Source organism: Trichosurus vulpecula, chromosome 2 (genome assembly GCF_011100635.1).
Source record: "Trichosurus vulpecula isolate mTriVul1 chromosome 2, mTriVul1.pri, whole genome shotgun sequence".
NCBI classification, from domain to species: domain Eukaryota; kingdom Metazoa; phylum Chordata; class Mammalia; order Diprotodontia; family Phalangeridae; genus Trichosurus; species Trichosurus vulpecula.
The window spans coordinates 284120714-284147161 of NC_050574.1; the positions used below are offsets into that span (position 1 = coordinate 284120714).

At 36.1% G+C, this 26448-nt stretch overlaps 1 protein-coding gene across 1 annotated transcript in view; it reads left to right on the plus strand.

The window, feature by feature from the left end:
• LRP1B (LDL receptor related protein 1B) overlaps positions 1 to 26448 on the plus strand; it is a 2306513-nt gene that overhangs the window by 1986665 nt on the left and 293400 nt on the right. The window contains exons 63-66 of the mRNA XM_036744555.1: positions 13715 to 13808; positions 16882 to 16998; positions 17121 to 17240; positions 19690 to 19809. Of these exons, the coding sequence (XP_036600450.1) occupies positions 13715 to 13808; positions 16882 to 16998; positions 17121 to 17240; positions 19690 to 19809 (451 nt within the window). The remainder of the gene's footprint in view (positions 1 to 13714; positions 13809 to 16881; positions 16999 to 17120; positions 17241 to 19689; positions 19810 to 26448) is intronic.

The following is a 26448-nucleotide window of genomic DNA, read 5'->3' on the forward strand; positions in this document are numbered from 1 at the left end:
TTTCTTCCTTCCTTCCTCCAGTCCCCCCTCCCCAAGATGTCAAGCAATCTGATATATATCATACATGTGCACTCATAACACTTGTAACTCTTAAGAACTTTATCACCATTAGGGAAATTAGAAGGAGTATATACAGAGAGAGGGTGTGGATGAAAGTTCACTCTGATGAGATGATATATCAGTAAAGTAGAATTCATGACTTCAAAGATAACCATGAATATGCCTGAATGGTCCAGAATTGCAGGATATAAGGAATTCTCTAAGTAGAAGGCAGAAGAATTAAAACATTTATTGAAACTCAAAAGTAGCACACGCATGGACCAGTGTCCCTAATTCGACATCCTGGCAAGAATCCTCCAAAACCAGCATGCCCATCTCACAATAGTGACCAGTAGGTCACAGAAAAACATTATGACAGCAAGCCAAGCCATACTGGTGCTTCTTCCTCCCCCCCCTGCCTCCCAATGCCAGGGCCCTCCAGCAAGAAGACCACCCACTGGCCTCAAGCCCCTGCTTGGCACTCTCCAGTCTCCATGAGGGTCAGTCCTGCTTTTTTGTAGCGCCTGCCGCCATCACCACCGTTTCCGCTGCAATCTCCCAGCTGTGTTCTGGCTAGCTGACTGCTTCCTCTCTCCTTCAGCTCTTAACTGCTCTCAACAACTGCCTCACCAACTGTCTCTTAGCTCTGCTCCAACTGTTCAGCAAGCTCCTCCTACCACATGCTTCCATTGGCTCCAGTCCTAGATACTTCCCCCAGGACCCTGGGAGCCCCACCCCAGAAGCCCACTCAAATGGGCGGGGAAGATCTTCCCATTCACTGATTGCCTTTACAGATGATATAAAAAAATGTAAGGAATTAAAAAGGATTACACTAGGAGAATTAATTAAAATGAAAATTAAGTGGGAACTAAATAATTTCTTTCTAAAGAATGAGTGGGTCAAAGAACAAATCATAGAAACAATTAGTAATTTCACTCAAGAGAATGGCAACAATGAGATGACATATAAAAATATATTGGATGCAGCCAAAGCAGTGTTTAGGGGGAAATTTATATCTCTTAACACTTACATCAATAAAATAGAGAAAAAGCAGATTGGAAAAAGAACAAATTAAAAATCCTCAGTTAAACCAAGTTGGAAATCCTGAAAATCAAAGAAGAGATTGATAAAATTGAAAGTAAGAAAACCATTGAACTAATAAATCAAACTAGGAGCTGGTTTTATGAAAAAAAAAACAATAAAATAAACCCTTGGTCAATTTGATGAAAAAAGAAAAACAAAACCAAATTACCAGTGTCAAAAAATGAAAAGTTTGAATTCACCATCAATGAAGAGAAAATTAAAGCAATTATTACTAGCTTTTCTGCCCAATTATGTGATGACAAATCTGACAAACTAAGTGAAATGGATGAATATTTACAAAAATATAAATTTCCCAAATTAACAAAAGAGGAAGTAGAATTCTTAAAGAACTTCATCTTTGTAAAAAGAAATGAACAAGCCATCAATTAGCTCCATAAAAAAATCCCCAGAGTCAAATGGTTTCATAAGTGAACTCTACCAAACATTTAAAGAATAATTAATTCCAATACTATGTAAGCTATTGAGAAAATACATGAAGTCCTACCAAATTCCTTTTCTGACACAAATATGGTTCAGATGACTAAACCAGAAAGAGCAAAAACAGAGAAAGGAAACTATAGACCAATTTCCCCAATGAATATTAAGGCAAAATAAATTCTAGCTAAATAAATAAGAGTAAGTAAATAAATACTAGCAAAGAGATTACAGCAATATATCACAAAAATTATACACTATAACCAGATGGGATTTATACCAGGAATGCAGGGGATGATTCAATATTAAAAAGACTGAACCAAATTTATAAGAAATAAGTCATTCCCCAAAGGATATTAAAAAAAGCTGTTGTCAGGTGAAGAAATCAAAGCTATCTATAGTTATATTAAAAAAAAAGTTCTAAATCACTATTGATTAGATAAATGCACATTAAAACATCTCCGAGGTACCATCTCCTATCAGATTAGCTAATATGAAAAAAAAAGAAAAAATGATTAATGTTGGAAGGGATGTGGGAAAATTGGGACACATGCTCTATTGGTGAAACTGTAAACTGATCTAACCATTCTGTAGAGCAATGTGGAACTATGAAACTGTGCATACCCTTTGATCCAGTGATACCACTAGTAGGTCTGTATCCCAAAGAGATTTTTAAAAAGGTGGGGGAGACCTATTTATACAAAAATATTTATAACAGCTCTTTTTGTGGAATTGGAAATTGAGGCAATGTCTATCAATTGGGGAATAACTGAACAAGTTGTGGTATATGATTATAATGGAATACTATTGTGCTATAAGAAATAACAAGCAGGGTGATTTCAGAAAAAACCCCACAAAGATTTACATGATGCAAAGTGAAATGGTCAGCAACAGGAGAACATTGTATAAGGTAACAACAATATTTTGTGATGATCAGCTGTGAATGACTTAGCTATACTCAGCAATACAGTGATCCAAGACAATTCCAAATGACACACAATGAAAAGTGCTTTCCATCTCCAGAGAAAGAACTGATGGAGTCAGAATGCAGATTGAAGCATACTGTTTTTCACTTTTTGCGTTTTTTTGGTCTGTGTTTTCTTTTATAGCATAACTAACATGTGAATATGCTTTGCATTACTCTGCATATAACCTATATAAAATTGCTTACCATTGCTTACCAGAGGATTTGAAACTCAAAAATTTTAAAAAAAATGTTTTTTTTAACTTTTTTTTTTAAATTTATTTAACATATTTAGTTTTCAGCATTGATTTTCACAAGAGTGTGGATTACAAATTTTCTCCCCATTTCTACCCTCCCCCCCACTCCAAGATGGCATATACTCTGGTTGCCCTGTTCCCCAGTCAGCGCTCCCCTCTGTCACCCCACTCCCCTCAAATCCCCTTTTCCCTTCCTTTCTTGTAGGGCAAGATAAATTTTTACGCCCCATTGCCTGTGTATCTTACTTTCTTGTTGCATGCAAAAACATTTTTGTTTGTTTTTGAACATCTGTTTTTAAAACTTTGAGTTCCAAATTCTCTCCCCTCTTCCCTTCCCACCCACCCTCCCTAAGAAGTCAAGCAATTCAACATAGGCCACATGTGTATCATTATGTATAACCCTTCCACAATACTCATGTTGTGAAAGACTAACTACATTTTGCTCCTTTCCAACCCATCCCCCTTTATTGAATTTTCTCCCTTGACCCTGTCCCCTTTTGAAAGTGTTTGTTTTTGATTACCTCCACCCCCATCTGCCCTCCATCATCCCCCCCATTTTTTTTTATCTTCTTCCCTCTTCTTTCCTGTGGGGTAAGATTCCCAATTGGGTATGTATGGTATTCCCTCCTTAGGCCAGATCTGATGAGAGCAATGTTCACTCATTCCCCCCTCACCTGCCCTCTCCCCTCCTCCCACAGAACTGCTTCCTCTTGCTACCTTTATGGAAGATCATCCATCCCATTCTATCTCTCCTTATCTCCCTCTCTCAGTATGTTCCTCTCTCATCCCTTAATTTGATTTTATTTCTTTTAGATATCTTCCCTTCATCTTCAACTCACCCTGTGTCCGCTCTCTCTCTCTCTCTCTCTCTCTCTCTCTCTCTCTCTCTCTCTCTCTCTATATATATATATATATATATATATATATATATATATATATACACATACACACATAGATATATACATACATACATATTCACCCATATATATACATAAACATATATGTATGCATATTCCCTTCAGCTACCCTAATACTGAGGTCTCATGAATCATACACATCATCTTTCCATGTAGGAATGTCAACAAAACAGTTCACTTTAGTAAGTCCCTTACAATTTCTTTTTCTTGTTCTTTTTCTTGATTACCTTTTCATGCTTCTCTTGATTCTTGTGTTTGAAAGTCAAATTTTCTATTCAGTTCTGGTCTTTTCACTGAGAAAGCTTGAAAGTCCTCTATTTTATTGAAAATCCATATTTTGCCTTGTAGCATGATACTCAGTTTTGCTGCGTAGGTGATTCTAGGTTTTAATCCTAGCTCCATTGACCTCCGGAATATCATATTCCAAGCCCTTCGATCTCTTAATGTAGAGGCTGCCAGATCTTGGGTTATTCTGATTGGGTTTCCACAATACTCAAATTGTTTCTTTCTGGTTGCTTGCAGTATTTTCTCCTTGATCTGGGAGCTCTGGATTTCGGCTACAATATTCCTGGGAGATTTCTTTTTGGGATCTATTTGAGGAGGCGATCGATGGATTCTTTCAATTTCTATTTTACCCTCTGGCTCTAGAATATCAGGGCAGTTCTCCTTGATAATTTCTTGAAAGATGATATCTAGGCTCTTTTTTTGATCATGGCTTTCAGGTAGTCCAATAATTTTTAAATTATCTCTGCTGGATCTATTTTCCAGGTCAGTGGTTTTTCCAATGAGATATTTCACATTATCTTCCATTTTTTCATTCCTTTGGTTCTGTTTTATAATATCTTGATTTCTCATAAAATCACTAGCTTCCACTTGCTCCAATCTAATTTTTAAATTAGTATTTTCTTCAGTGGTCTTTTGGACCTCCTTTTCCATTTGGCTAATTCTGCCTTTCAAGGCATTCTTCTCCTCATTGGCTTTTTGGAGCTCTTTTGCCATTTGAGTTAGTCTGTTTTTTAAGGTGTTGTTTTCTTCAGTGTATTTTTCGGTATTTTTTTGGGTCTCCTTTAGCAAGTCATTGACTTGTTTTTCATGGTTTTCTCGCATCCTTCTCATTTCTCTTCCCAATTTTTCCTCTACTTCTCTAACTTGCTTTTCCAAATCCTTTTTGAGCTCTTCCATGGCCTGGACCAGTTCATGTTTTTCTTGGAAGCTTTTGGTGTAGGCTCTTGCACTTTATTGACTTCTTTAGGCTGTATGTTTTGGTCTTCCTTGTCAGCAAAGAAAGAATGCAAAGTCTGAGACTGAATCTCGGTGCGTTTTCGCTGCCTGTCCATATTCCCAGCCAACTAACTTGACCTTTGAGTTTTTCAGTGGGGTATGACTGCTTGTAGACTAGAGAGTTCTATGTTCCACGTTTGGGGGGGATGTGCTGGCTCTGCCACACCAGCACTGCTCCTTCCCCAACCCCCAACCCGAACTGGGCTTAGATCTTCAGCAGGCTGTTGCACTCCTGCTCTGATCCGCCACTTAATTCCTCCCACCAGGTGGGCCTGGAGCCGGAAGTAACAACAGCTGTAGCTGCCCCACCTCTGCTGCCCCCGGGGCTGGAAGCCGAACCGCGAACTCCTTCTACTCCCGCAGCTTTTCCCACTAACCTTCTCCGCAGTCTTTGGTGTTTGTGGGCTAAGCAGTCTGGTAACTGCTGCAGCTCACTGATTCCGGGCGCTAGGGCCCCCCTCCGCCTGGCTTCTGGTCTGGATGGTCCACGCTATTTAGGCTGGGTTCTGCTCCACTCCATTCCCAGCTCCCATCTCCCAGCTCCGTGTGGGATAGACCTCACCCAGAGACCATCCAGGCTGTCCTGGGCTGGAGCCCTGCTTCCCTCTGCTGTTTTGTGGGTTCTGCTGTTCTAGAATTGGTTCAGAGCCATTTTTTTATAGGTTTTTGGAGGGACTCGGTACAGAGCTCACACAAGTTCCTGCTTACCAGCTGCCATCTTGGCTCCGCCCCCCTAAAAATGTTTAAAAATTGTTTTTTGCATTGTAATTATACATACAACACATGAAAAAATAGTAAAATATTATTCAAAAAAGACTACCATTCCCCCCAACTGAATTTTGCCAAAACACAATAATTCTTAGTTATAGTTCTATTTTGAGTCTCCTTACTACATCAGTATTACTAGCATCAGTATTAATGGAAATAGGATTCAAATAAATCAAGATGGAGATGTGAACATCTTTTTAACATCATGAACACACTTCTTATCATTACTAGTTAATATAGATTCATTTCTTGCTCATTTACCACTGAACTCGGAATCATTCCCCTTGTTTCAGTCAATACTATGTATTGCATGGTACTTTGCCTAAGTTTCTCACTGAAGACCGCAGATACTTCAGCAAACTGTATGTAGTTTCTTTTCTGGGAGACCATGTCTTCCTATTAGGAAGCTGATCATGGCTTTACTGCCTATTCCACCTGTTTCTTCCTATTTCTGGCAACCTTTTGGTTGACCAGTTCAACTTGACACCATATTTTCTGCTCAAATCCCTTGCTTCCTTGCCCTACTGTCATTTCTATCTTGTTAAAATCTAATCCTGTGTTAAAATCTCCATTGGCTTCCTCTACTCTCTCTCACATGGTGCTAAACAGAGTTGGAGAAACCATGCAACATGAATTTAAAATTAACTTTAGTTATACATTCTCAACTGGCCCTTCACTAAAATAAGGCAATCATTTTACTCTCATCTAATTGATTTTCTATCTCACTCCTCACAGTGGCTTTTCCAATCTTCCCTTCTCTCCTCAAGTCTTCCCACCTTTTCCTTTAGACCCTTATCGTGTGAGGACCTCACCTCATACAACAGGGTAAATAGACACAATTTGCTGTGTTTTCTCTCATAATCACTTAATCTTGTATTTTACTCTCTTCTTTAACTCCTTTCTCTACTGGAATGACCCTTCTGTCCACTAAGCCAAGTCCCTTTATTTATAGTCTTAATTCATCCTCTTCCATCTTTTCCAGAAGATTGCCAAAAATAATAACCCTCCTAATCTTCAATCTCTGTCTCCTGACTCTTTCCTTACTGCTTACAACATGCCCAAAGTTCCCACATTCTGAAGAAAAAACCTTTTTAGATCTTACTGTTCCCTCAAGCTTTCATCCTATATGCCTCTTCCCTTTCTCAGCCAAAGTCCTAGAAAAAGCTATTTAGAGTTGCTTCCTCCTCTCTTTTAACTTCTTAACTCTTTGCAGTCTGTTTTCCTACCACTGAAATAAAATTATCCTTTCTAAAGTCACCAAGGTTGTTTTTATTGTCAAATGTTATAATCTTTCCTTAATCTTCATCCTTCTTGACAGCTCTGCGGCATTTACCCTTAAAGACCATTACTTCCTCCAATATATTCTCCCTATATGTTTTCATGACACTGTTATGTCTTGACTTTCCTCCTATGTGTGTGGTGACTAATTCTCAGTATCTTTTGTTGGATTATCATCCAAGGCATACCCCCTAACCATGGTTATGCCTAGTCCTTTGAGCTTTAGCCTTGTAATTTTTGCACTCTATACTTTTTCTTAGTGATTTCATCAACCCCTGTGGGTTTAATTATCATCTTTATGGTGATTCTCAGACCTATATAGCTAGCTCTAGAATCTTTCCTAAGCTCTCTGTTGGCTATTTCCAAATGGATGCTTCAAACTCAACATGTTCAAAACAGAATCCATTTTCTTGCCCCAAGATGCACTTCTCTCATGTTTTTGCTGAGGGCACCACCATCCTTAGAGTCACTGAGGTATGTAACGCTGGTGTCATTCTCAATCTCTCACTCATCTCTCATGTCTAATTAGTTGTTACATCTTATTTCCATCGCCACACTGTCTCCTGCATCTGTCCCCTGGGTAGACTCCAACTTGAAAGTCATCTCTCACCTGAACTATTGGAAAAGCTTTCTAATTTCACTGTCCTCCTTAAGTTTCTCCTTATGTCAGTCTACACTCCTGCCAAAGTGGTTTTCCTAAATTTGTGCTCTCACCGTGTCACTCTTTATTTAATAAAACGCTGTGATTCGCTATTACTTCTAGTAGAAAATATCAAATCCTATGTTCGACACTTGAAGCTTTTCACAATCTTGCCTTGATCTGCCTTTCTAGTCATTGCACATTTCCCCTCTTCATGAATGCTGTGGTCTAGCCAAAATGGCCTTCTTGAGGCTCCTCACACATGACACTCCATTTTCCATCTAATGTCCCCTATAAAGGTCATTCTTGCCTAGAAAATACTGTTCCTTGGCTTCTAGAATCTCTAGCTTCTTTCACGTCTTAAATCAGATGCCATTTTCTATGTGAAACTCTTCTGGACTGCTCCAACTGCTAATGCCTTCCCCCCAAATTACCTTGTATCTGTTTTACTGCATATGCCTATATTTATGTACATGTTGTCTCTCCCCAGCTAGTTTATAAGCTTTTTGAGGGCAAGGACTATTTCACAATTATTTTTGTATTTGTTTTACCTTGCCCAGTGCCTGGCACATGGAAGGCTCTAAATAAATACTTGTGGATCAGGTAATTTGCACCTTATGACAGATATTGGGTCCTACTCCCTCCTCTCAGCATATATGCCACAAGAGATATATAATTCAGAATGAGAGGTATTGTTTCCTCCATCTCTGACTACAGTCGTTTAGGCATTTTTGTCATCCATCTGCTAAATATGACTAGCCCACTAGGACTTTGTGGATATGTGACTCTCAGTGTTGCCTGATAAGCATTTCAACCAATGAGTTAAAAAGAGAACAATAACAATACCAGTAAAAATAATGACTAATATTTGGCATCTTTATGGATTCTGATTTCATCCCACCGATGCAGATCACATCCCCAAAGTGAATGTTTTTTGTTCACTGCATAGGTTAAAAATTAAGATGACCTGGTGGCTGTATTTTCTTGATATTGAACTTACCTGAACCTTGCAGCAGAGGCAGAGCTTTAGATAATAAACATATAGCCCATCATCAGGACTTTACTCAAAACATTTCTAGCTTGGTAGGATCTACCAAAGCTTGTGATCTGCAATCATAGCATGCAAGGATCTAGAGTCATTTCCATGCCACAGTCAGATGTCAGAGGGTTTTATTGATGTGAGATGGACTGCTGGATTTGACCATAATTCCTGTCTTCAGATACTAGATCTACTACTTGTAACCCATGCAGCAATGAACAGATCACTGGACTTCAATCGGCTTCCAACTCTTCCATCCCTAAAATGAGGATTTGGGACAAGATAACCTGAAGGGCCCCTTCTGGTTCAAAATCTATTGTCCTGTGATCCTAATCATTTTAATAACAATCTAATAGTATGCAGTTACCATGATGTGGCATAATTTCCTATCTCATCAGGCATTACTGAGGATTAAAATAATTTCTGTTTGATAAACTGAGGTAACCAAGCATAAGCAGGTAGTAAACCCCCAAATGCTTTGTCACACTGAAATTTTGTAAGCTATAACCAAACTATAACTAAGTTATAAGCTATAACCAAAGATAATGAAAGGTTAATTATGGCCCAGAAACAGAGTAACTTTTATAAACAAAAGCATGAGGTAAACTACGGCAATATCAGCGATCAGTTTGGTTAATTATTTTAAATCAATTTAAGCTTAAACAAAACATACAAATAATTGACTGAATTTTTTTTAACACTCTGCAACATGTAAACCCAGTTCACAGAGTCAACTATGTTTCATTTCTTAAGAAATAGCAATTAAAGGCAAAACAAAAGGATTTTCTTTCTTGGTCGCTGACGTGTTCATTCAACAAAGATTTATTGAAGGACTAAAGTATAACAGGTATTGTGAGGAGCACAAAAGTGAGTAAGCAAAGGAGATTACAATCTAGTATAGGTGATAAGGAATATACAGAAATAATTCTAATTTAAGATAGAATGGGAAAAGTGACATTATGAGCCATCTGGATGAAGTATTGTGGGATATCACTCCTAAACGAGTCAAGGAGGGAGGTTTCATCAAAGAACTGGCATGTGATATAGCTTCTCTGCCTTTATTCATCTTCAGAGATAATTACAATACATAGATACGTTATAGAATTTGCATACCCTTACAACCTGGCTCCTAAGACTCTGTTTCTCAAGCAATATATACAGATGTTTACAACTTATATACTTTTGGATCATAGATTTGAGACCTAGAAAAGACTTTAACCTCTCTGGACCACTTACATGACTATCTCATTATCAGCTTCATTATTTTACTTTCAAGAATGATATCTTGAAATAATTTATTTTTTTTTGTCCTATAAGTCATTTGATTTGTGGGGCAGTCAGATGGGTTTACCTCTGATTATTATGAAATGAAAAAGGTGGTTAGCAAGCCAGGTTATTTTCTTTACCCCATTGTCTACTTGTCAGATAGAAGCCAGTGCATGGAAACACAATTTTAAGCAAAGGAGATGGTAATTTAAGGCAAAATATAAACCACATACTACTGTACACAAACTGTAAACTGCTTTCATGTAGTGCAATACATTTTGATGGACAACTGATTGTATGTGTTATCTTATGAAGAGTGTATTTTTTTTGGCATCACAAGATCATTATAAGCAGTGATGTCACACCAATGGTAGGAGAGTAATTCTATAAAATTGATAGCTCACAAAGTTGTTATATTCCTATTCATTCCACTGGGAATTAAAATGCATGAAGCCTAAGTGGAGATAAAGAGGAACTTTCTTCTGAGATTCAAGGGAAAATCCCTTTAACACTAACCTTTTCAAAAGTAAATGGCTTTTCTTTTTTGGAAGTTACCTAGTGATGATCTAAATGAAGACTTCTCCTACTTCTACTAAAGCAGAGTACATAATGGGATTTTGTGTCCCTTATTCTTGTGCTAGTGTTAGGATGAATTTTCTGTAGTAATTACTTTATAGTCCTTACTTCTTGTGGGTGATAAGAATGTAATCCTTAATTTATTTTATGAAGATATTAGTCTTGGGGAACATTTACTGTGAAGGATACTTTACATTTATATTTAGTGTTAATCTTCTTTAAGTTACTGAGTTTAAGGATGAAAAATGGATCACAGACTAGAAATAGAAAAGATCTTCCTTCTGAGAGTAATGAAAAGATGCTGATTAGCATAAAAACTGTAACATGATAAATATATTTTACCCTTGCTTTCTCTTTACTCAAATGTCTTTTTATATATCTATTAAAAATGAAACAGATAGCAAATCATGGGGCTGTACATCGTTCCAATAGTTCATGTTTGTTTAATAAGACTCATCTAGTGAATAAAAATTTTTTTAGAGATTTTTTAAAATCATTATTTGAAGAACTTTAAAAATAGTACTGTGTCATGAAGCTCTAAGTGCTTCATTTAATCAATTGTACTTACTATGCATGAAATGAAATGACCTCTGTGTGTGTGTGTATGTATGTGTGTGTATTTGTGTTTACCAAGGCATGATAAGTCAGTCACTGTCTATGACAATGATTTTCTCCCTTCTCCCAGAGCCATGGGAGGCAGAAACACAACAGACATGAATACAGGCTTAGCCAATACAGGCAAAACAGCAGAACGGTCACATTGTCACTTGGATTCATAGCCCTGTTGTTCAAAGATAACAAACAGGTTTCCAAATCAGTTCTGCTGACCTTTAATAAAGATGAATAATCAAATGCACAACAATTTGCTGAGGGATAGAAGATATGGTGAAGAACCAACTGAGCTAATAAAATTATGATTACCCTTATCCCAAGTCAAATGTGCTTTGTACAACAATGCCTGTGACCTTTTCTCATCTTTTTTCTATTCCTCAAGAAACTAATACAGTCACAGAGATGCCTTTCACCACCTTCACGTTTTTCTTCATGTTAGCAGAAGAATATATTCACTGTCACATTAAAGTTAATGGCAGTGTCTGCCCTTGGATCAGCTTAATGTCATGCAAAACAAGTCTAGCAAAAGCTAACAAGCCCTCTGTTGGTTTGAAGAAAGCCAGTACGCATTAAAAGGATAATTTGGAGGCCATATTTCCTCCTAATTCTCTTCCATCCAATGAACAATTTTAAGACATTGGCCATATGCAAGACACTGTTCTAGGAGGTAGGGATAAGAAAACAAAAATGAAACAATATTTACAAACTTCAAGGAGTTTACTTTCTACTAAGACCAAACAGTTTGTACATAGTTAAGTAAATACAAAAAATGCAGAATAATTGGAGAAGAGGTGTGAGGCTAAATGTGGGGTAAGTCCTAACAGCTGAATTAAGGGAGCTAGTGATTCCATGTGGCAGAGATGAGGAGGGAGACCATCTTAGGCATAGGAGGGAAGAGAGGGAAGAGTTGGGGAGGTGTGTGTGAATGTAATGCTGCAAGAGCCAGAAGACTGAGATGGAATGCCATGCATTGGGAGCGTCCGTCTTCACTGGAGAAATGTTATATGTGACTAATTTTTCTATTATCTGAATCTCCTATCAAAACTGAAAAAAAATGCCAATAACCACTTTAGTTACATGGAAAGTGTTGTAAAAAATAATCCATGAAAACTATTTCTTGAATGACTAAACTACAAAGAGCTATCAACTCCACGTCTTTAATTTGGAAAGAATATTGCAAGATGTGCATTTCATTCAATTTCCTTTGGGACAAAGGGAGGGGATGGAGTTTTTATTCTGAGCTTGGGGGAATTGCCTGAACGTTCTGCTGACTGGTTGACATAATTAAAGGAGTTTGGCATAGAAGAGACACTTTTACTCTGTCAAAAAATTTCAACTGCATGTGCCTTCTCTTGAGAAAACATGCACTTTTCTGTTTCCTATACTTTCTGTAGGTGAGAGATGAACAGAATGTTGCTGAGAAAGGGATTATTTATGGTCTTAGGCACTTGCAGGAATACATTAGCTATGCTTTCTTGGTCTCTGCTGAGTAGGCCAACAGTGATATTACCAGGAATAACAATGTTTCTGTCTCTGGGTGAAATGGGACAAAGACCACTGGCCTGATTTACGTAAACAGATATGTGGCAATAATATTGTTCTAAATTGTTACTACTTGTGAATTGGGACAAATGAGAACCGAGTGACCTATGAATAAAGAGCCCCTTATAGAATCTTGGGCTTTCCACAGTTTCTTATTTTTACCTGACACCTCATTCAGAAAGAAAAACCATCAGACTTTAGTCTATTCAGTTGGGAAATTACTGCTTTTCCTGGTCACTTGTCCTTTTTTTCTTTAGCCAGTAAGGAATGTGAGAAAATAATGTACATTCAAGTTGAAGTGGGTGGTTTTATGGGTTATTTGGGGGAAAAATCATTATCGACAGTTTTTCTCCCCCCAGTCTATGTTACCAAAGGCGTCTGTCAAAAAGTTCTATAGCTTTACTTCAGTCTCTGTTGTCAGCATTTTTATTATGCTTCTGTCAATTGAATGTAGGTAATTGTGAGTCAAGTCAAATCAAAATCCATAATGACTGGACATACTTGCTATGTTGACTTGAATTGTTCTAATAAAAGATTTCTTCCTGATAAGTCAGGTTTAGATAGAGTATGTTAGAGGAGTGGAAGTAGAGCATTTTCTAATGTTTAAGCAATTTTTACAAAGAAGAACCTAGTCATTCAGCCAGGAATCTATCGTAGGGTAGAATTCATCTTTTACAACTCCTATGGGAGTTTCCAGGACTTGTCTGGGAAATTTAAATTCTATTTTTGATTCCCCAGCTTTTGCTGGTGACTCATCAGCCTCTAGGTCATCTCTGTTCATGCCATTTCTGTCTATTTCTAATAACTACCAATGGAACTTCTAATTGCTTAACTAATCTTGGAACAATTTCCTTTACAAATTATTTCTCTGCCTGCAAAACTTTTTAAATATTCACAATTCAAAAATGGACTTTTAACATCCACTTTAATATTCTTATTTTCATTACATATATGCATATATATAGACACATAACACATACATGAGATATGCAGCATGGCTAATTGTTCTCTTTTTAGTTTCGATGCAAAACTGATAAATGTATCCCGTTCTGGTGGAAATGTGACACCGTGGATGACTGTGGAGATGGATCTGATGAACCTGATGACTGTCGTGAGTATATTTAGAAAAAATGATGTTTAAAATTTAGAACTTCTTCAATCATATATGCCTACAAAAATTAGAGCTAGGACTCAAATACTGCCTTTTGCTACCTTTTAAAATAAAAAATATATTTTTCACACCACTCATCACTTTAAAAACATACTGAAGTGGCAGAACTCTTAAAGAAGTTGTGGATGAGTATTATACTTAGAATGACTCCATCAGACCTTTATTCAAGAATTACATAATTTATGAGGTGGTCTTATTTGTGTACTAACCACAATACTATATAACTTTTAATAAAGGGATATTCAATCTAGTTTTGATGTGACATGATACAGAGTTAGAAGACAAAACAAAAATATAAACTCTTTCACAGATTACAAACTGAAATTTTACTTTTAAAGAGATGTAGTTTCCCACCTTTTCTGTTGGCGTTAAATTTTGAAAAGAACCTTCAAATTTTTCTCTCTCCATTAACTAATCTTGAACGTTGCTTTGTAAGCTCTTGTGCTTTGAACAGCTGCAAAGGTCAGAGTTGCTACCAATCTGTGTCCAGAGACCTATGTGTGAGTGGCATTGCAAGGTACTATCTCTTAAACCATCACTGTTAACTTTGGTCATATTGCACGATCAGCAGGTGACTTTCCTGTGATAGTCTCTTAGAGGTCGCAGAGTTGGCCACCCTAATACTGCTCTGTCAGGTTGAAGATGGGTTGCAGTCAATCATGATAACACCCTCAATATCCCCCAGGGTAGTTGCTGTGATTTTGACTTTGAAAACTGTATGAATGCTAGATCCTCAGGTGTAGTGAGGAAAGACACCATTTTTATCTCAATAAACGCAAATGAATTGGAGCAACAAAACTCTAGAATTCTAGTCATCCAAAACAAAACAAAGCCAAACCAAACTTTTTGGAAAACAGCATCTTCACATAGAAACTTACTTGAATCGACTAGCCTTAAAGTCACTCTCAAAATATATTTTAGTTAACCCTCCAGAGTCCATCGGTTTCAATGGGAGTTTTTTCCAAATTCTAATTTAGGACATATGTATTGACAAGGAGATGTTATTAAGGTGATTCACCAGGCCCCTACATCACAGATAATGATCTCCCCTGTTAGTGCTGTATATCTCCAGAAATAATATTCCTTATGACCCTTCACTGTCTGAGCAATCACAACAGAAAAATCTCTAGGGTAGTGGGTGCCTTGCTATACTGGAAGTGTTTCTTCTAGTAATTGTAATTCTTATATAGCCTGAGAGCCTTATTATAGACTGAGAAAGTTTTGATTGTAAAGAAATATTTTCAGAGATTATACCTTCAGTTCAGAATTAAAAATTAAAAGGTAAACATGGGAAATGCTTATGAGGAGAGAAAGTGAAAGTTGGAAAGCTGAAATAACTGGCATGGTGTAAAGTTCGCCATTAAACTCAAAATCAAAACATTTTCTTTCAAGAAATGTTTGACAGGTAGCAGTTGTGGGCAAAACACTATTGTGGGCATTGGAAAAGATACAAAGATAAGAAACAATTTCTGCCTCCATGGACCTTAAAATTTAGGGAGATCCAACACGTTGACAAAGAACTACAATACAGGAGGAGATGTGATAAGCCACAGAAACAGCACAAGCATAGTCTTATGCAATATCTATACATTCATTGTGGACTAATGCAGAATTATAATTAAGAATATTTGTAAGAAACATAATGACCAGTTTGTTGTTATACCACTTTGTTTTGTTTTTATGGACTTAAGCAAAAAGAAATAGTTTTAGTAAATACCAAAAAAAAATAAGATTTTAATAATGCCATTTCCTATTAGCTGTTCTTAACCTTGTTCTTATGATCTTATATCTCCATGAACTCCCACAGGCCATAACTCAGGCCAGAAATGTATCTCCTTATTTTTACCTGTTGAAATCCTTTGTTTTCCTCAAGGATCCACTCCAAAGCCATCTTCTCTTGGAAACCTTCCTTTATTATCCTCCATAGCTGAAAGTGTTCTCTCCTTCCCTAATTTTTTTCTAGCTCACTATCTTTGAGTCTGTCTCTTGCCATTATCATACTTTACCTGCTTTCCTTGTTTGTTTGACTTTGTGTCCTCTCTTGTAAATCATAAGCTCTTTGAAAGTAGAGATTGTGTCATTTTTTTACCTTTGTATCTCCAGTGACTAGCACAGGTTTCTCCACATAGAAGATGCTTTAACAGAATGCTGAATTACTTAATTGAATTAATTCACCGGAATGTATGATTTTTGTGCCAGGGTCTCCTTCACAAAGTGACTATTTGTTTATGTGTGTGTGTGTGTGTGTGTGTGTGTGTGTGTGATGTCCCTCCATCCAAAGTGAACAAATTGTGAAATGTCACAGATGTTTTAACTTTTGCTTTATTGGTTTACATTCATCAGTGTTATGTGTGTGTATGTTCACAATGGATATCACATAATAAAAATTCAGTTTTGCTTTTAGGAGTTATTCATTATGGTAACACCTGAATTTTCATTGCATGCAAAATATTCCATTATTTATTATAAAACATTGTCTTTATCCAACAAGAGAATTAGAATAGTAAATACAAGTGGGATCTTGTAGACAGCATATATTAGTGAAATGAGTCATTCTGATATAGTCACTATGTGAGAATATATCTTTACAAAAAAGATAAAAACAAAACAACAACCCAAACTCCTCTAGCATATCACAGGGAATACAAAGGTTCTCTTTTTCCAAATGTGCTTAGAGTGTTCTTTGTGAGTGATAGTCTGTACTCTTCACTAGCACCAATATGACTTTATTAAAATCAGAATGCATTTATGTGTCCCTCCATATTCCTTTGTTTTCCTCACTGTGATTTTGTGAAAGATAATCTGGAGGCAGCCTGACTTATGCCTAGATTAGCAGCACATTTGAATCAGATCACTATCTGATTGTGAGACATTAACATATAACTTCAAGAAACATTTAGAATAATAATATAATAAATATTTCAAATGTCAGAAAAGCAATATTAATAAGCTATGAGCCAAGCTTGCGATTCCATAGGGCTTTAATATTTTTTAATTCCTCCTCCCTCCCCAGCTGAGTTTAAATGTCAACCAGGCCGATTTCAATGTGGAACTGGACTTTGTGCTCTGCCAGCTTTTATCTGTGATGGGGAAAATGATTGTGGGGACAACTCTGATGAACTCAACTGCGGTGGGTAATTGCATACCTAAGTTAAGAATGTGAATCTAATTCTTAGCTGATTACATTCGCATCTATTTATATTCAAACCCAGGCTTCAGTTTTGATTTCCCTCTTCCCTCTCTATCTTTCAGACACACATGTCTGCCTGTCAGGTCAGTTCAAGTGCACCAAGAATCAAAAATGCATCCCAATAAACCTCAGGTGTAATGGACAAGATGACTGTGGTGATGAAGAAGATGAAAGGGATTGCCGTAAGTCATCCTCACAGTGCTCTGTATCACCACTGACCTTTGCTGGAAGCTGGGCTATAAATTTACATCTTCTGATGATTTGATGTAGCCTTGTGTCTACAAGGATAGCAAGTGAGGCCATGACTCAACAGAAACAGCTAGGGTGGCCTATTTAAAATGCTTACGTGCAATGATTGCAAGCAGAAATCCAAAAATCTGTTGTCTTAACAAAAAGACAGTTGGAAATCATGAAAAAGTTTCAGGAAAGAAATTAGTTTTCTTAATATTAAAATGTAATTTTCCTTCTCCCCATCACCATTGTTATTATTAAAAAGGTGGAAGTATTTGTCTTGTATGGTTTTAATTGCCCATTATCTCAACAGCAGCAGTGGCCACAAGTCAAACTTCAACATCATTTTTCTTTCACAGCAGCTTTTTTCCACTTGATATTCCTAAATTGCAAGTGACATCTGCATGAAAATATAGCATACTTATTACAAAGAACCATTCTGATTATTGTTCCAGGTCAAATTTCATTACAATTGACTGTAAGGGCCTGCTCACAATCTTTTATCTGAATTTGTGTAATCAGTTAGGATAACTAGGCCCTTGTTTAGGACTTAGAAGTCATCTTCTTTTATAGAGTTTTGTGTTTAACTGCATGTCTTGTCACAGGACTTGTTCTATAATACTTAGGTAAAAAATAACTTTGTAAAGCAAACTTGATTTAATTATGAGCAAAAAGCCCTTCATACAAAATAATATATATTTGACATACATTAGATTATCCCCCCACAATAAATTCACACATTGGTGTCAGGAAAAGTTCTCATTCTTAGAAGAAGTAGAAAGGATATCAATTTTATTTTAATTTGGGCTTTAACTGGAAAAGTTTCAGTTGACATAGACTAGTAGAGGAAAGGACCACTTCTTTTTTGGACAAGTGTTTATTGTTGATTATTCTTTTTAAATGTTAAAGGAAACTTTTCACAATATTTTCTACCTGAGGTATGCCACTAAACATAGGCTAAGAAAACTAACTATAAATTTTCCTTCATAGAGTGTTCTTATCTAAAATGGAAAGTTCAGTCTTATAAATACAGTATTTTAAAATACTGCTCAGTATTGAAACTTGGCTTGGAACTGCTCAGTACACTCATCCTTCTAACAGCTATCTTTTAGCTATCTTTGTAGTTATCTTTAGCTATCTTAGCTATCTTAAAAGCTATCTTTTAAAATTCAGCTTTCCATTCAGGGAGGCTGTGTAGTGGGGCATAGAAAGTTGAAAATTGAGATATTCATTTTTAATGAAACAATCAAAAGAAATCCCCATTAGTTCAATAATTATATTTTTACTGTATTAGATGCAAGATGATATTTATTCATATTATTTACTCAGATTTTCCAAATCAATTCATTATTTCCATCACATGGGCCAAGTATTCTTTTTAAGTATATATTATAGTTATGAAATTAGTAAAATATAATTTATCAAATGGGGAATTTTTTTCTTAATATTGGATCTGCATTGCTAAGTATAATTTTAAAATGTCTTGGGAAATAATATTATAGAATGTTTCAGATAGGGTTTCATATAAGAGGGACTTTCCACTTAAGTCAGTCCAAGACACAATAACAAAAATAAAACTACCTTCCTCTTTATATCACTTCACCTTTACCTCCATTCCCTACCTAAGAACAAAACTAAATAATAGAAAATATTTTCCTTCCCCAGAAAAAGGTGTCAAAATGTCAGAGATTTTTTTTGAAGTTTCCAACTGTCTACAACACTGTTGTCAACAGTTTCTGTCTCACTGAAGTTTTATTTTATTACTTTAGAAGTTTTATCAGTAAATAATGTTCAGTCATCCAGCAATTTGATTAAGATGGCACATACAGAATAAAGTCAGCACCAGTTCTTTATGGTTAGCCATTCTCGAAGCCGATCCATTAAACTTGGATTTGTGATGCAGTTTACAGTCAGAATCCTCTTTTCATCTCTTCTTCTCCCATCCTTAAGACACAATTTTGAGATTCTGGTAGCAGTTTGTATTCCTCTTGTTTCCGTAAAGCTTCTGGGTGCTAAAAACCATCTTGATTCATTAACTTCATATAATAGAATTGCTCATCTCCTTTTTTGGTGAACAAAGTGAACAAACAAATTGTGAAATGTCACAAATGTTTTAACTTTTGCTTTATTGGTTTCCATCCATCAAACTCAATAACTATGAAGATTTTTTCTATTGTATTAAATATCACTAAAAAGAGTAAGCAATCTCTTTTTCATGAGAAAAAAAATATATCAGGAAAAAATTCATGAAAAAAATATTATCTACCTTCAGAGCTGGTTTAGTAAGAGATAATAAATTCTGTATTAATTAACATTCTTAAATAAATTTGAATATTTCATTTATCTTTAAAAGATTGTTTCTTAAATAGAACAAACTATAATAAATGTTTTCCTTTAAAGCGGAAAACAGCTGTTCACCAGACTACTTCCAGTGCAAAACTACCAAACACTGCATTTCTAAGCTATGGGTTTGTGATGAGGATCCAGACTGTGCTGATGCCTCAGATGAAGCCAACTGTGGTAAGTAGGATTGTGTTTATAAAGCTTGTCTATTCCAAACATGGTATTGGCCTTTGATGCTTAGTATAACTGTTTAGCACCTGATCCTGATGAGGCTTTTTGATCCATGTTTATGTCAGTTAGCATCACATAGAAAAATAAAACTTTGGCAAAATCAGAGACACACATTTAGCCCAAGAAATTTTGTCGCAGAATGACATGATCATAAAGAAGACAGGAATAAGAATATGGTTAGCCATACAAAATAATTATTATTTTGGAAAAGATAACTTAAAGGCTGAACTACTAGCATCTTCCTGTGTGAAAGAAAGCATATTATATCAAAATATAAAGAATTATTGATTTCTCAGTTTCCCAGTACTACTTTTTTTTAAAGGTTAGTCATTTATAATCCATCTTTTTTTGTTATAATGTAACTAGTTTATTCTCTGTTGTTGAAAATGAAGTGATCATATTTAAATGTCACATATGTTTGAAAATGTTAACAATTCAGTAAGAAGATTACAAGAAAATTCTCCAATATTCAATAATTGTACATTGTACCCTCATTCATATTCAGTGTAAAATGCTGTTAGTTATGGTCAGGCATACACACATAAATAAGGTGTAGTAGCTCACCTAAAATAGTTTACAAAGTAGCAATGAATTCTGTATTTGCTTGGGTAGAAAGGTTGGTTATACATATCAGTTCAACAATGGACCTTCCAGAATTCATCTCATTAACCAGTCTGTTACTGGCATGATAGAGTTTAAATTATGTCAGATATAGCTTTTCTACTTTTACCCATTGAAACAAATTGATCTTTTTGTTTTAGAAATACAGTTTGGCAGCTCAGGGTATAGTTTTCAAAAAACCCAAGTTATTTGAACCTTAACTATATCCGTCTCTCTCTCTCTCTCTCTCTCTCTCTCTCTCTCTCTCTCTCTTTTTCCCTCCCTCCCTCCTTCCCTCCCTCCCTCCGTCTCTGTCTCTCTGTCTGTCTCTCTCTCTCCCTCTGTCTCTGTCTCTCTCCGTCTCTATCTCTCTCCCTCCCTCTCTCTCTCTCTCTAAGAGCCACATAAACTCCTTCTGCTGGTCTTCATCTGACACAGAACACATAGTCATATCTATATGAAGCCAACAGAGGCTACCATATCTGGTTAAAACCATTTGGTAAAATTGCCACATCCAATCTTCATGATCACCAGCATTTACCTCACACTGTATGCGTTGTAAACCAATGCAGAAGCATAATTAAGAATGTTGTAAGAAAAATACTGACCAGTTTGCTGTTACAGCACTTTGACTTTTTTATGGACTTAAACAAAAGGAAATAATTTTTAATAACTATTAGAATAATTTTTCCTCTAAAATATTATTTTGTTTTGTCTGAGTGATTTTGTTTGTCTACATTGATAAAACAAGCTGATATTTCCCAGATTTCTATTTTTTTTTCTGTTTTTGTGGAATATAACTAAACATAAAGATCAGGTTCTAAAACCTATGTGATTCTGCTGTTGACAAATGTTCCTGTGAGCTACAGACCGAAGGAGGCTATGATACACAGGTTAAGTAAATTGTTTCTTAAGGCTAATTACCTAATAATTCTTTGGCTCACTATAGGATATCCTCATACCTCTGATGATTTATTTTAGTTATGAGGTATATGGGATATTACTGGTTTTCAAGAATATGCTTTATTCTTTTTTATTGTAGATTTTCATGAAATAAGTTGTAACCCTTTATTTTCTTTATTTTTTTCCTTTTGTGAAGATGGAAACAAAATTCACTTTATTGGTGAATCTCTTTCATAATACTAGTGTTTCAAAAGGGAAATTAACTCCCCTTAATAGATAGCCATGTGGAGCCTTTATTTTGCCATATGTAGAATGGTTATATCTGTGGTAATATGATTTAACTTTTAGTCTGTTCCAATGACCAGCCATGCTATGAATGATGAGTTCTACAAGAAATTAGTTTTTACCATTATGCCATCTCTTCTATAGGTTAAACAATTTCCTTTCTCTTAAAATATAGTTTTTAACCAACTCTTATGTCACGTTGTTTGCCCTCTGTTGTGAAAGATAAATTTCACTGCTGAGTAAAAAAAATTATCTCATATAAGTCACTCCTCTTTTTCACTTCAGCAAAATATTAGCTTTTGCAATTATAGCACAACATAGTACAAAATTATTTAGCTCATCCCCCTTCTCTTTCTCATTTATTGGTTCCTCATTCCTTTCCAGACATCTTAAGGAGGGCATTTCCTAAGTTTCTGTCCTAGATCATAACTTCTTCCTCCTCTACATACTTTTCTTTAGCAATTCCATCCACTCTGACAACTTTAATTATGATATCTATGCAGGTGATGCCCAAAGAGATGGGGGGGGGGTCAGTGCCTCTCTTCTGATACTTCTATTTCAAATTACCAAAAGGTCACATTTCTTTGTATGCCTTATCCACCTCATGTTCCAAATGTGCAAAAACCAAGCTTAGACTCTTTCCCCCGAACCTGTTGATTCTTCTGACCTTATTTCTATGAGTGGCACTCCCATTCTGCTAGTCTTCCATCCTCAAATCCTTCATGTTACTATATCCAATAAGTAACCATGGCAGTTTGGTAGCTAGAGCATAGCAGATGGAATGCTCTACTTACAGTCAGGAAGATGTAAGCCTGAATTCTGCTTCAGACATTTACAACCCATGTGGTAGTCTTAGTTTCCTCATCTGCAAAGATAGAGGGAGGTACCTGATGACCTCTAAGGTCTCTTCAAGCTCTAAATTTATGATCTTCAATCCTGTTCATTTGGCTTCCACAGTGACATTTTTCTCCCTCCATATTTTCCTCTCTATTCCTACTGGTACCTTTCTAGTACACGTGTTTATTTCCATGTTCATGGACTATTTAAAAAAAATTTTGAATAGATCTTCCTACTTCCATTACCACTCCATCCCATCCTTCTTACATTTCATATTGTAGTAATAACGTGCCTAATGAACAAATAGGGTCATGTTGTTCCTTTGTTTCAAAATCTTGAAACTCTACATTAGTCTCCTGCCCCAACCCCCACTAATGTTCAGACTCCTTTTGTTGTCTGTCAAGGCCTTCCATAACTTGATGCCATGCTTCCTTTCCAGCCTGATCACATATTATTCCCCTCCATGTACTGTATAGTCCAGGCAAACTAAATAATTCTGTTATGCCTTCAATGAGCACCCTATTCTCATGCTTTTGTTCATGACTTTTCTTATTCTCTCTGCCTAGAAGGATTTTCCTCTTCTTCTTTGCCTGTTATATTCTTAAAGCCCACTAAGAATGTTAGCACCTCTGGGATGTGTTCTCTTCTCCCCTGTCATTAAGAACCACCCCTTGGACTTTATAATGTTGGTTTTCACTAGTCCAATAAACTTCCCTCATAATGGTGTATATTATCCCCCCACTAGGCTATAAGTTCATGAAAAGTAAAGGACAGACTCTTATCTGAACTTTGTACCTTTCCCATCTAGCATGCAAACTTTAAATAAAAATTAAAGAAGTATTTATTAAACATCTACTTTGAGCAGAGTACTGTGTTAGCTACCAGCAAGATAAAAAGTTTATAGATAATACATAGTTATTTTCCAGCATACTAAATTAAACAACATTTTATTATATCGAACCTTTTCTTATTTGCTCATTTGCTTTAATTAAATGAGAATGAGGAGCATGAGTGGAATCTTCAAGATGTTTAATAAGCAGCCAACTGTTTGCTCATATTGAAACTGCTCATCCTATTAGTCATAAGTTCTGTAAATGAAACCCTTTCATTGAACAAATATTTTATTTGAATGCATCAATAGCTTTTTCTTTAATTTTATTTGTTTCATGAGCTAATATTACCAGAATGAAAGTAATTGTCTTAATCCCTGTGAAACAAATGCTATTTCTGAGGCTATTGGGTTTTACAGATAGTTCCCTTGAGATGCTGCCTCCAAGGTGAATATATCCCTGAAGCCTATTAGGCTGGTACAGATATTTTATAAATTTGTCTTCGAAAAAATTATTTAGGCTGTTTTGATGCGTATTTAAAAGTTTTAACCCTAGATTTTCATTGCTCTTGTTGGTAGTTTAAGCGTTGCCTAATGCGGCATGAAAGCTTAAAAATGGGAATTTCTGTAGTAACATGTAAATAGGGGGTCAGCCAAGTTGTTATTCCGCTTGTTCATCTTCATGTTCTCCCTCTGATTTATCTCTACTTTGTTTATCAAGGTGAGTGTTTTAACCATGTTATAGGACAAAATGTCTAAGATCCAGTTTCATCCCATACAAATGACCTTCCCGATGGCCAACTAACCCAGGACTAGTTCCTAGGGTCCTTGAGACTTCTGCAATCCATATAGACGGTCAGTGCCCATAAGTCCTCACGTTCTAAAATTCACAGAAGACAAGACACCTCTCTACCAAATCAGAGAGCCTAGCTCTTGGCCTAGGACAGGACACATATGATTAATTGCTACAAATAAGAAGAGATGAGACATCCACAGCTACATATCCACCATCCTACCAAACTTTTTCCACTTAATATTTAGAGTAAAAATATTTTGAGAAATCTGATCATTATCAAGCCACGAAAACATAGAGAAATAACCTTTATTGTGTAAGAGCCATATGCTGGCTTTTGTGGCCAAATTTTTGCCTACAGGAGAAGTGTAACTGCTTACTAGAAACCCTGAGTCACCTTTACACCCCACTGTGTAACATGGATCATCAACACAAGTAAAAGGCAGACACATTATTGGCTTTGCGGCAGTAGCAGCAAGAGCATATACCTCATGTGGTCAAATCTGTATCCCTGTTGTGTGTCCCAAAGTCCTCCATTCTACATTACTTTCTAATATTCCCCCCAAAATAGTCATATTTCCTTTGAATATAAAGAGGAAAGATTTCTAATAATTAGAGATATTGAAAAAAATAGAATGGGCTTTCTTAGGTAGAAATGAATCCCCTTTCAATTTGTGTGTGTATGTGTTTATGTAAAGATACAGAGCTGGAAGTACTTACAAAATAGCCTATATCAGTAGTTCTCAAAATTTTGGTCTCAGGACAACTTCATACTATTAAAAACTATTGACCTTCCCAAAGAGCTTTTGTTTAAATGGTTTATGTCTACCAAAAATGAGCCTATTAAGAAATTAAAACATCAATATTAGTATGAAAATATACTTTGGAAATACTTTGAGAGCAGCAGGTCTAGACCAACTCCTTCATAATCAAATCAATACTACCATTACTCTTAGAAAGGGTGTACCAATCTAGTTTCCTATGGTTCCACTCATGATTCCTGTAGCTTTCCAAACCAAAATGTCCCTCTCTGGCCACCACTTCTGCTTGTATACATTGTTTCTTCCTATTAGAATGGAAGTTCCTCTAGGGCAAGAATTACCTTTGTTTTTGTCTTTATGTCCTCAATACTTAGCACACTCCTTGGTACATAGTAAATGTTTCATTCACTCATTTTATGTATGAGCAAACTGGGACCCAGAAAAGTGAAGTAACTTGTCAACATTCTCAAACTTAGTAATTAGTGGAACCATGATGTGACCTTTTGGATGATCACTAACATCCGTTACAAGGCTAATATTCTACAGCACTCAACACGTACCAGGTCTGTGTGGCTGTGGAGCATCCCAAGTCCATAATTTCAAAAGGCCTTGAAACAATCTTGAGGACATAGATTAGATCCTCAAAGAGATATTCAATCAAATTTAGCTATCATATATTTGGCTTAGTATCGGGGAGCCAGTATGTATAATACTAAAATCTCATACCTATATAGCATTTTAAGGATTACAAATTGCCTATCTCATAGCCTATAAAGCAGGTATTGCAAGTATCATTTTCCTTTGACTATCAGGCAAGATTCTCCCCTGCTGATATATATTTATTCCTTCATACTGCTTTCCACTTCTTTCTCCAAGACTGATAAACAAATCACTATTACATTTTCTCCTTAGAAGAGAGTGATAACCTCTCCCCTATAGCTCCTCTCAGACTTCCTGTGATTCTGAGCTGAAAACTACTATGTATGCTAAAACTCCTTTCTCCAATGAGTGCCTGCTCATTCATACCCATCCATACCACACCTTTTTTTCCAGTGTCCCTATCTTCCTCTTCTTTATTCTTTCATTATGCTCACCGACATCCCTGTTCTACTGTTAACAAACTCGCCTTTATATTAAACTTGTACCATTGCCCCACCCTCACTTTCTGGAAATGACTTTGTATCATGTATTTTGCATTTACTTTTGTGTGTATTGTTGTTTACACCAATAGTAACCTCATTGAAGGAGGGGAATATTTTTGTGTCCTAGCACCAAGCATGGTTTCTGAAGCATATAGTAGGCATTAAATAAATGCTTATTGAATGGAATATCAATTTTATAGATATGGACAATAGAGTTCAATAGATGACTTGCCCAAGACATAGCTAGTAAAATAGCAGAGATAGAACTCAGACCCTAGTCCCCTGACTAAATCTGCACTTAAAACTAACTGTATGGCTTCCTCACAATGTACCTTTGGGAAAACTGAAATTCAGCAATAGAAATTGCATTCAAAAATATAGTTATCCCTTCCATATCATGACTTTCTCCATTGTAGTTTTGCTATATTGTGGGTC